Source organism: Macrosteles quadrilineatus, unplaced genomic scaffold (assembly GCF_028750875.1).
Source record: "Macrosteles quadrilineatus isolate MER2022 unplaced genomic scaffold, UCM_ALF_1.0 Scaffold_8__2_contigs__length_117827958, whole genome shotgun sequence".
Taxonomy (NCBI): Eukaryota; Metazoa; Arthropoda; class Insecta; order Hemiptera; family Cicadellidae; genus Macrosteles; species Macrosteles quadrilineatus.
The window spans coordinates 79,830,312-79,842,756 of record NW_026542601.1 but is presented as its reverse complement, the minus strand read 5'-3'; the positions used below and the strand labels follow the sequence as shown (position 1 = coordinate 79,842,756).

At 30.9% G+C, this 12,445-nt stretch overlaps 1 protein-coding gene across 1 annotated transcript in view; it reads right to left on the bottom strand.

Annotated features, from left to right (window-relative positions):
- Nucleotides 1–12,445, bottom strand: part of LOC129000498 (protein PFC0760c-like) — a 51,562-nt gene that overhangs the window by 33,703 nt on the left and 5,414 nt on the right. Inside the window, exon 2 of the mRNA XM_054427460.1 lies at nucleotides 5,270–5,637. Within this exon, the coding sequence (XP_054283435.1) occupies nucleotides 5,270–5,630 (361 nt within the window). The 5' untranslated portion in view covers nucleotides 5,631–5,637. The remainder of the gene's footprint in view (nucleotides 1–5,269; nucleotides 5,638–12,445) is intronic.

Here is a 12,445-nt window from a genome sequence, read left to right as displayed (position 1 = left end):
TAAATGTATAAAGGACAATTTACGAAAGAACGTATGAAGAAATTACAATTTGGAGTGATAACTATTGAATTAAATTTGTCAAAGCAAACCACAAGCCATAGAAAAAGAGAAGCACAAATTATACACGGAAACAAGTAAAACCAACGTCTATAATACCATCATCATGAGGAGAAGCAAATAAGATTTTACACGTGAAAAGTAAAATCAGTATTATACAGTACAAATTATGCATGTGCATAATGTGTATGAATTAAGCCTGACCAAGTTTAAAAGCACCTTTAAAATTAGTTAAGAAATGAATTAAAAAAATATTGTTATTAAAACATTTCATGCAATTAATGAAATATTATAGATATAGAAAAACATTCAACATAGTTTATTTACTTGTTGAGTAAAGATCCAGCTTTCCAATTTAGTTTATTGCATTTACATAAAAAGAGTAAGAACTAAATAATAAGACTTTACCAAAAATCTTAATAAAACGTATGTTAATATTTGAACTGTTTTAGGTGAAGTAAAATTGAATTTACATTAATTTCAGTACTGAGTATTATATGCATTGCGGTTAACTAACAAATTTCAAGTCTAAAATATGTATCAAATGGTAAAGTTATTTTTAAATATAATTTATTAAGTTCGTAGAAATAATATGTTGAACCATAGATTAAAGAGTAGACAGGTCTCCTTTAATCTATGTTTTACCTTCGAGTTTCATTATATTTTGTAGTGTAAAGTGATTACAAACAGAACAACGTTTAATTTACTCTACAAAATATATACTACTTGTGTAACATATAACATCAACATAGTTCAAAGTTATTTTTATTATTGCTTATATTTTATTATGACACACTGTTGAGACTATCTAAACGTCTGGTGTCATGATTCAAATTTATTGCATAATGGCATAATTATATGCATAATTGCATAAACTATTTATAAATATTAGTACTGTAATCTCGTAATTTTAAATTCTGACGTTGTAGATATTTTCAACACGACGCTTAATTGTTTCAGTTGAGGATTATGATCCTAAGTAAATATAAGCTTAAACACCAACAGTTGAATCAAACATGCAAACGTAAACATTTCCGTTTTAATTTGTCGAACAGAAATTAAACTGACAATCAAATAAATTGGTGACCGCTTGGAACGATTCACGCGAGGTGAAATTGAACTATTGACCCCACTGTAGGTAATGAAGTATGCGTCGCACACTATCTCACTAATGCCAGTGTACACAAGTCTATTGTGTGCAAACACAACACACAAACACACAAAACACAAACACGAACACGGCTTTGCATTGTTTTGCAGCTAAGCTGGTCCTACGTGTTGACAGTTGCAAAGGCTTTTAAGCAAACCTCTATGGTAAACAAAAAGTCACAGATGGTCTTGGTAGGTTTTCAAACCCCGTTTTGTCAACAATGGGGACATTATTCACTTCTTAAGGTAAAACTCGATGATTTCTACAGTTTGAATTTTATATTATACCTTAGTGTTTCTGTAAAAAATAATGCTTTGCAGTTTTTGTGTTGGGTGAAAAACTAATTAGGCATTTTATTCAGATAAGGGTATCGAATCTGAATAGAAACAAGTTGTGAAGATAATTTACGTTTTTGAACTAGCATACCAGTTTAATTCTCGATAAAGTAATAATGTACAATTATGATAATTATTGTTAGAAATTATTGAAATATAAGACATTATGAAGTCATAGTAGTTAATTTGTTTACTTTATAATTTAAAAATAATACTCAACCATGGACCAATTTCACGCAGTTTATAGCTATGATGAGTTATGTAAAACCATGGACAAATAGAATTAAATAATTATATTTGTCTACGGTAAAACAAAACTGAATTTTTAGGCCTAGCCACATAATAAAAATATATTCAGCTATTTCCTTATTTGTACAACAAGTTTGGAAACGAATAAAAATGTATAAGCCCCTAAGATAGTAAACTAACTGTACATGTCATACTTATTAAAACTAAAAGAAATGTAAATTATATTCAATTGTTTTTAAACTGAATGGTCATTTGTATTAAAACGTCAGTTGTAATAAAATAAAATAATCCATATTGATTGTAAAGCCGTAGTTAATATTATAATTAATTTCATCTTTTAATTTATCTTTAAACAGCATAGTAAAGATTAATTAGTTATCCTTACATAAATTAAATAATTAATACTACAGTTATTTTGTAAACAACAACTGTGAGTTTTCTATTAAGAACATATCAGACAAAATTCCACAATAAATTAATCGAATTTTCATTAACTCTATCCATTAGCAAACAAAAATTCACATTAGTTAAATGGCTATTTACGTTCAGTGGAACAAAACAGAAATGTTAACATCAACTCTAGCGCATTCTGTTAATGGGGGCATTTAAATGGGCGGATTATTGAAAACATGTTCAGCAGATCGCTATTGCTATTGCTGTATGTAAATGGCCGAGCAATCTGGGGTATTGAGTATTGGGGTGTAATGGATACTGATCCTGGGGCACTTGTATTGGCCCGGGAAATGTATTATGGTACTGGATATGTTCGGTTGGTGTTTCTTTGTGTTAACCTCGTGTAAAGCGTATTTTGTGAAAAGTAAATTAAAACTATTTACAAATAAATAAAGTTATACAATATTTTGTTAATTATTTTGTTAACAATACATTTATCTACACATATAAATATATGTAGGCTCATTTATACATTGTATTACGTGACACTTTATGTTGTTAAATATTTCGTCAGAACTAATAACTAAATATTATATATTCAATTTGTACTTAATAGATCAACTTTATCTGTCCGTTTACAATGTAATATTTTTTTAAATTCCATCAACAAATTAAACACCAAAAAGATACGTCAAAGATTCAACATATAAAAAAAATATGTAACAATTTCAATACCTCAATCTTATCCATGATTATGTAAGGTAATTTCTAAATAAATCAGGCGATCAAGGTTGTCATTTTTTATGTTAAAAGGTAATATTTTTATATATATACAGGGTGTCCCGGAACTCTCCACCAATATTTTAGGGCATTGTTCCTGGGTAAGAAACATATCTAAATATCATATTTAAATTGTCCGGAAGTCCTTAGTTACTCAGATAGCCGCCATTTTATTTTTTCACTTATTAATTTTTTTCTGAAAATTGATTAAACATACGAAGTTGAAACTTTGCAACAACATTTATGACAACTAGACAAAGCTACAAAAAAATTATGACGATTTTTCAAATTCATAAAACAAAATGGCGGCTGTTTAAAATTTTGTTTCTTAAATTACTCAAAAACCGTTGATTTTACAAAGATTTTACAAGGATAACTTTTTTTAGGCAATTTTATTACAAATCGATCGACAACTTAATCTTTAAGATCGGACGAGTATTAACTGAGATATGGCAGTTTTAGTGATACGTGACCGCCAGATATTAGTTGCAGCGCATGCTGAAAGCGGTCACGTATCACTAAAACTGCCATATCTCAGTTAATACTCGTCCGATCTTAAAGATTAAGGTGTCGATCGATTTTTTATAAAATTGCCTTAAAAAAGTTATTCTTGTAAAATTTTTGTAAAATCAACGGTTTTCGAGAAATTTAAGAAACAAAATTTTAATCAGCCGCCATTTTGTTTTATGAATTTGAAAAATCGTCATAATTTTTTTGTAGCTTTGTCTAGTTGTCATAAATGTTTGTGCAAAGTTTCAACTTCGTATGTTTAACCAATCTTCAGAAAATAATTAATAAGTGAAAAAAACAAAATGGCGGCTATCTGAGTAAATAAGGACTTCCGGACAATTTAAATATGATATTTAGATATGTTTCTTACCCAGGAACAATGCCCTAAAATATTGGTAGAGAGTTCCGGGACACCCTGTATATATATGTATAACGAAGACTTTATATTATGTATATGATTTCATGTCAGTATTTTCATGTTCAAATATTTCAAATAACCTTATCGTTAGAATCAGTTATGATCCGACTGTAAATTATAGTTTAACTTAAAAGAGTGCCATAGTAGCGTAGTTGTAATGAGTGCCTTGGCAGTGACCAGTTTAGGTCAAGATTTTAGATTATTATTACCTTAATATGTAATAAAATCGGAATTGTCATTTCTATACGAAAGTATACATGATTGTAATACTAACGATTAGTTGTATATTTTATGTCTGGTAAAATGGTAGAACTAGAACCAGTGAAATGCCGGGTTGATTTTGACTAAAAGTACAGAGTAAACGAAAATGTGATAAATCGCTAGAGTATAACTAAAATTAAATTACATAATTTAAAGAAAATCATCTTTACTCCACTTTTCTAGACGTAGAACACTTTGGCACTGAAATGTATTTAACTATATGCGATGATTGCATTAGAGTTTTTCACAAATGAAAATAAATATGAATTGGTACATTAAATTAAAAATAATGATTAAGGACAATATCACATGCTATAAATTGATTAAATCTGTAAAATGCCAGCTGAGAAATCTTGATACTTAACAACTCTGCTACAACAATGCTGCCAAATATGGAGCAAATGTTGCCAACTTCTCAACTTTACATGGTCACAGCCAAGCGGTTTCAAAGTTATTTTAGTGTAGGCTACCGTCAGGAAATTGTACACCAGTAACATGTAAAAATAATGTGGTTTCATCCCACAACTGTAATAAATTGTAAAATTTAAATTTAAATCATTAATTTAATTGCTACCATACTTTATCCGATTATTTTATATAGGCTAATTTTTATTTGATATGTTAATAGCAAGATTTTAAGACAAACTAGGATAAACGCCAAGAAAGATAAAAGAGTATTTTTGTAAAACTGATTCTCGACCGACAATGCCGAGTTCCAGCTCTCAGGCACGAACTAAGATATTTCATAAGAAAATATAACTGTTTGCATCTATATATAACTATATGAATATATAACTATTGCAGTGTTTTAATTTAGATGATTAAGTATATTTTTACTGTAGTTAAATTTCAATTTAAAGTATATGTGAGTTTATGACATAAAACCAATTATGTAAACTTTACAGTGGACATCGTGGTCTCATGGAAAAAATTTCAACAACCTTTTCAAGTCATCTTTTAAACAAGGTTAAATTAATATGAAATTTCTACTAGAGCTCAGAACTGTAGACATAATTTATTGGTACTAACACCTTCAAAATATTCCTACTAAATCATTTTCTAATCGAATATTAACCGAAAATTATACTTAATATTATACTGAAATAAAATTCGTACCTCCAAGGATGTCGTCAAAGAACCTTTCGAAGTAGTCCTCATCGTCGTCATCATCGTCGTCGTCATCAGCCGCGGCATCATCGTCGTCCTCGTCATCATCGTCATCATCATCGTCTAAACCCAGGTCAACATCGTCGTCATCATCGTCATCATCGTCGTCGTCATCGTCATCCTCGTCAGGCGCGGCAGGGGCGGGGGCCGGCGCCACGGGGGCGGGTGCCGCGGCGACTGCCTGGGCAGGGGCGGCCTGGTCCCCCGTCACTGTGCTCTGACGGCCCGCGCTGACGGCGCCCTCGGCGTTGATGATGGGGGTGCTGGACACGGCGACGGCGAGGGCGAGGAGCAGAAGCCACCGGATCATGATGGGGCTGCAACACAACGGAGGGTTGAAGACTCCAAGGGACGTTGTGGAAGTGACAAGACATTCTAAACGTGAACACCTCCAGCATTGTGGAGGATGAAGAAACAATTAGATACAATAGTAACAGTTATTACCAAATTGGTATAAAGTGGTATAGAGACATAGCGTCCTTTAATACAATGCCGCAGCGTGACAAACTTGGCAACGTCGCAGTCCAGGCCTATCGCCACAGGTGCATTCATTTATGAAGCGTCTGTGCAATTCTAATGTTACAAGTCTTCATAACTGTTATTTTCATGGCGAGTGCGGTGTTGCCACAATTTAATACGAATCATTTATTTATCGTACGATCACGAACAGACATGTCCAGTTTCAGAGCTGAGAAAGAAGGGGAAATAAAGTATGCGTGGAAAAATCAAAGTGTAAAAAGGCCTTTATAATATCACACAAGAAATAAGATTATTAACTCTACCTTGATGTATGACTGTTGTTGAGGAAACGGAACACGTATATTATAAGCTCAAATGACGATTATTATTGATACTGTTATCGCCAAATGAATGGACAGTATAGCTTAATATCATACAAAGGAATCATTTGAACCCGCAAATACTGCAAAAACCGAAAGTGAAAGTGTTAGATGGAGATTTGAAACAAACCCCAAATCTAAAATTTGAGACATGTATTGAAATAGAACAATAAAATATAAGGACTGTACTTCAATAATTCAACAGTTTCAGAACTAATTAAAGAAGCAAAATTAAATACCTTCGAAGAATTTATAAATTTGCATGTTGACAAAAGGATAAGCAAATTTATTTTAGGCTACTTAAGTGAGCACATCATTTTATTTAAACCTTATGCATTAAGTACTCGTAATAGAGCGTAATAACTAAAGTCAATGTGATTTCAAAAACTATGTAGACAATAAATTCAATAATTGGCAAGATTAAAATGAATAAGAGAGAATTAAAGTATTTTCAACGTAACATCAAAAAAGAAATCAATTGTGTATAATATATTACGTAATGCTGTAATCTAGACAAGTTTAAATAATATTACAAGAAGAGACTAGGGCAATTTCAAAACACTTACTACTGCAGTTGGTTATACAAAAATGTAATATAACCATATAAATGTTATGTGTTAGGTAAATACATATTCATTTATTATAAACTAGGTCAAGGCCACTTCTGAGATGGCGCCACCATATGATTTGGATTCGCACAAATATTGTCACAATCTTGTTATTAAATTAAGGTTAATATTTGTATAAAAACATAACTGTTAGTGTCAAGTTAACTGAAGAAGACAGAATCAAAAAAGCATTCCTTTTAATTGAATATGAGTATATTGAATATGAATAGCGACATTCAAACATTATCTACTTGTACAACTGGAACAAAAAAAGAAACAACTAGAACAAGAAACAAAAGTAAGTACACGTCACTTTTCCTCTACGAAAATATCCGTTGTTTATAATCGATTATCACTATCGTTGAAAAAAGTTAAACCTCTTTAAGAAGAAGAAGAAAATTACTTAACTAGGAATACTAATTATAAAAGTAGGTCACGTCGAGCAATATAATATGAGTACAACCAAAATATTTAAGAACCCATAAAAACTTGAAACTGAGCGGAACTTTGCAGGACATCTAAACTTCCCGTAAAACCTAAAGCCTGTTTGATATGTGGTACATGTCCGGCTACGCTAGAGCGCACCAATGCCGTCTAAGCGTTTCTTATTGTAGAGTAAATTACACAGCATGATCCTTACTCATCAAAATAATACCAGGACAAAGAAGGGGATTACGAACAAATCGTTTTGTTTTATGTAATCGCAATGGTCGAGTGTTTTTATTTTAATGACACATCTTTACATCCTAGGACGTTAGGTTCTTTCCCGGAACTGTTAAACACATTACTTCAGGCTAGTCCTAGAGGGTTAGAGCATTATCATAGAATCCATTGGTGATTGGCGGGATTTGAACCAGGTACCTCGGGTTTCGAAACCCCGAGCTCTACCAATAGACTAGTTCACTCCCCAATGGTTGAGTGAATATAATATGAAATGAGAAAGCAAACAACAAAACTCCCTTTACCTATACAGGACAAAAGATATCTTAATTCGATATTCAGCTGATCCCTAAAATGTTGATTATATCGATCTGTTGTGTAGCCTACATCTTTGGTATTTCCATAATCCTCGAGTCGAATCTTTTAAAGTCATCAGAAATTATGACTGTTGTTCGTTTTAAAATAACGCCTGTAATACTTAGAAATTGCTCGAAATCGAGTAACAGGGACACTAGTTCGTTATAAATCAATGAAGATTTGTAGTTTTGATATATACAAAATATAGTGCTGTAATATAGTTCCACGTATTGTATCTATATATTTAGTGTTGACTACTTATTTGGATTTTATGGACATTTAACAAATGATAATATAGATGAAATATATTTTGTTTTACTAAAACAGTTAAAGAATGTGACAGTTTTATTCTAACTGTTAATTTAATGCTAGACAGTTTAGTACTCAACCTATGTACCACCAAGGTTATGTTCAGTTTCAGTAGCTCTTTGAAGGTTTCCCCGGACGCATTTTCATTTAGAAGCAATTACGTTAGCAAATATTTATTCAGCATATCAGTGGGGAAAGTAAAAAGTAGCGGGAAATTAAACTGATTTAAATATTCATCTGCAGTTAAGGGAAAGTTACGTGCGTCATTTACATTAACTGCTCTTGGTGTAAGGGAGCTCGAATCGAATACAAATTTTGAAATTATACATAATTCCACGCCCATTTAGCATGTCCGGTGTTTACATAATGGTTATTAGCGATATTAATAGAAAGTATCGATGGAAATTGCGAATATAATAATGGCAACGCACCAAGAGCTAAATTTTAATAGTAAATAATAGTTCACTTAGAATACTAATAAAAATTGTAAATCCAAATAATTTATTCGAAACGTGAAATTAATTATCGTTCAAAACATGAAAAAAAGATATTTTCTGCAACTGGGTCATGAAAAAATTAGACTATGTCTTTGTGAAGAAATTTACATAAAACATACACACCTTAAGGTCCTCGTTATAGACGATTCTTGTAAAAACTAAAAGTATAGTAGTAATGAAAAACGGCAGATTGTCAGTATTCTTCACTACATATTCCACAAGTAGGTTCTGTACCAAGGCACCAAGAATGTGTGTATTTTTCTCCCCCGCGTCATTTGTCTATAAGTTACTAGCCTGTACGCCAACAAGCTCAATTATTTATTGTCAGGGCGGACAAAGCATGCATATCGCATATCGATGAATCGATGATTTTATCGTTTCGCCATCACGCAACCGTGGAACACATGATCTATCAATAATATTTCATATCAGGCCAGTGTATCATTGTACTGTATAAAACAAATATCGTGTCGAATGTAAAACCTATAAAATATCAAATGTATTATTAAATAGTGTTTATACACTTTTATTGGAAATGCACTATACCTTCTTCTATCGTAACTAATTCTGTTTTTCATTTGTGAAACTCAAGTCTTATTGGTTAGATATTGATATTTCGGATCAAGTATAAAGTGTCCCTGAACCCTCTACCGACCTTTTGATGTATAATTTCTGGACCAAAGACAAACTAAAATATCACGTTAAAAGTTTCAAAAACTAAAAAAAAATACCCCTATAGCCGCCATTTTGTTTTCCCACCAATTTATTTTTATATGATAATGGCTTTTTTGTGTTGAATTAAAATTTAGTGCATAGATAAAAAAACTCTAATAAGACCTATTTCAGAAAAAACATTATTTTAAATCATGTTTAGTTTCAAAATAGCGGCCATTTGAAATTTGTAAACTGGTAACCATAAGAAATACTTACATAAACAAAGTCGCAATTTTATATTTAGACGATTCTCTTACAATTGTAGCTATACCTCATTTTAAAAATCGGTTCTTAAATAAGGTAAACAACTCATTTTTAAGATACTGTGAACACCAATAATTGCACTCATGCAACAATAAAACAGCTGATTTTTAGCTAACTAGCAGTGATGTTACCGAATGACCACAGATATTGTTGCAAAATATGTGGTGTTGTTAATTGTAAGTGAATTATCTAAATATGAAACCTAATGAAAGTAGTTTTGTTTACCTAAGAAGATATTACAGTTTTTTAGCTAAGTTATTTTAAATGGCCGCCATTTTGAAGCTAAACATCACACAAAAATAATATTCTTTTAGGTTATCATTTTATCATTAAAGCTTACAAAAAATTAGTAATTAAAATTAGTTAAATGCGGGTGTCCTTAGTACAAATTAAGACTACCACGCTCAAACCAGCATTACTATTTTAGGCTAATTAAAGAACAATATAATTAACCTTCATATTAAACCACCATGAAGGTATGGGAACTAGTACAGATAAGACCATCATCAGATACCATGGCTGTTTATAACTGTTTACTAAGGCCATACGGGTGAGATGTTTAGCTTGGAAATAATTTGGCCTATGAATCCTCTGGTCTATGTTTACAATGTGTATATTTTATTTCATAGAAAGTCAGCTTTATGGTAGTGGACCTAAAGATTTTGACAGTTCTGATCAAATCAGCTGTTTATATTTTTCCATTGTTATACTTTAAACAAGTTAGATTGGACAGCCGGAATTTTTGTCTCAAGAGACGTATAGTGAAAGTTTAAAAAGGAATTAACTGTTGTAAAGCTAATAACAAATCTTTTCTAGCAATATGCCCTAACTAAGTCCTTAATCGTAATTGCAACTGCATTTCTGTAAGATATGCATTATAATTCATTCAATCATTTTTCATTAATTGCTAATAGCTAGTTTTATGTAGCCAAACCTAATACACGATTTTAGTTACAATCCTCAAATAACCGTTGTTTTGGTCGATCTCATCAACAAACTAACATGAGGAGCGTTTGAAAACCACCGATTTTGCAGCACCGGATCTAATTTAATCGTATATTCCTTGCATACGTCAAAACAATGTATGAGAAATTGACTTGTCTTGATATTAGACGAATGATAAACTTGTTTTATAAAAACATAGATATGTGAAAAAACTAATGTGAATAAATTTTAGTAATTCAATTAATTTTGTATAAACATTTCCTCGTATTATACAGTTTACTGCTTAAAAATGAGTATACAACAATGACTTTGATTTGCATTATTACATAATCAACCTGTAAAAAACCCTCAGCAAAAACCTTACATCAGGGAATATACTGAGATTTAAATTCCGTAATGAAAACCTGCTTTAATAAACATATAATGAAAACGCCCGGTCTGCTCGGGATTTTATAACATGCAAAGTAGTCTTCTTTGTTTACATTTCGTATTTCATCGTGGGGTCCGTATAGAAGTCAGAACTACATTATTACCTACAATATACGTATTTCTATTTAAAATTACAAGTTGTGGATTTCTGTACGTACGTTCTGTAAACATTTTGAATTAATGCATTTCCTCTTTCACCTTCTTTCAGTTAGAGATTGTGAAGTGATTTTATGAAGTCATTACTACTCGCGCTTGAAAAATGCAAAACGGGAAAATTTAATATCGTTTGGCTTCATTGCTACATTTTGATTAAACCAAACACAGATGTATTTGATTGTTCTTCATGATGGCGTTGCGTGATGGACTCATTTTATTCAAATTAGACAAATTGATATCAATAGTCAGGAAGATGACTTTGCTGCTTTTGATTACACAATAGTCAATACTGATCAGATACCACAGTGAAAACTAAATACTGTAATCATCACATTGAATTTCAATTTACACAGATCACTTAATAATTTATAGTAATGAAGTAGATTGATATGTTGTATGCAAACAAATTGAACCATACGAGGTTTACATAATTAGTGACTAATGATTGTAGGAAAATAAATTTATTCTAGAGCAAACTCATTTTAAAATTATAGGCTAATTATTTATTATTATTTTGTTTGAATTCATTAAAGTTAAATTATCTCTGTAGTATAGCATTAATGCATTCAATATTAGTTGGATAGTTTGGCTGGGTTAATTTTTTTATTGAAAACTATTTTTCTATACTTTCAAGTAATATAATTTGAATGACGATTTTTATTATACATTTAGTAAGGACTCTTATATTATGTATTTTTATTTTGACATTATTTATCAAGAGTGTGGTTTTTAAACATTTGGTTTTACATTAGGTTTGAAAATTCTCAATATAAAGACGATATTAATAAAAATACTCTGGTAGAATATACCGCAAAAGGTTTGGTAATATTTTTATAAATATTCTGAATCATAAATACAATTTGTGTGAAACATTTATATATATATATATATATATATATATATAATAACCTTATCAGAGTTCAGGTTCAACAACTAAAATGTATTCTCATATTTGGGTAATACCTGATACCATTATATAATATCCCCCTTAATTAAAATAGTTTGTTATGTTTTTACGAAACAATATAGTCAGAACATTCCAATTAATCTTGTTAAATGTTTCGTACTAGTCGAAATATCCTAGTAGATTTTCGTCTTACTCACACCCTACAATAAAGATTAATCCTCCATAAAAACAATGCATTAATTTGTTACGTTGATTTAAGCTCAAAATCAACTTCACTGCATAATTCTATAATTATGCAGAGATATAATTGAAGAGAAATTTGATTTACCAAAGTAAATAATTAATTGTTATGAACAACATTATTTTATATACGAAGTCTCGAGGGCTGAATTAGTTACTACTTCCAAAACAAGTTGTTGTAATGACGTCTAGGTTTTGTA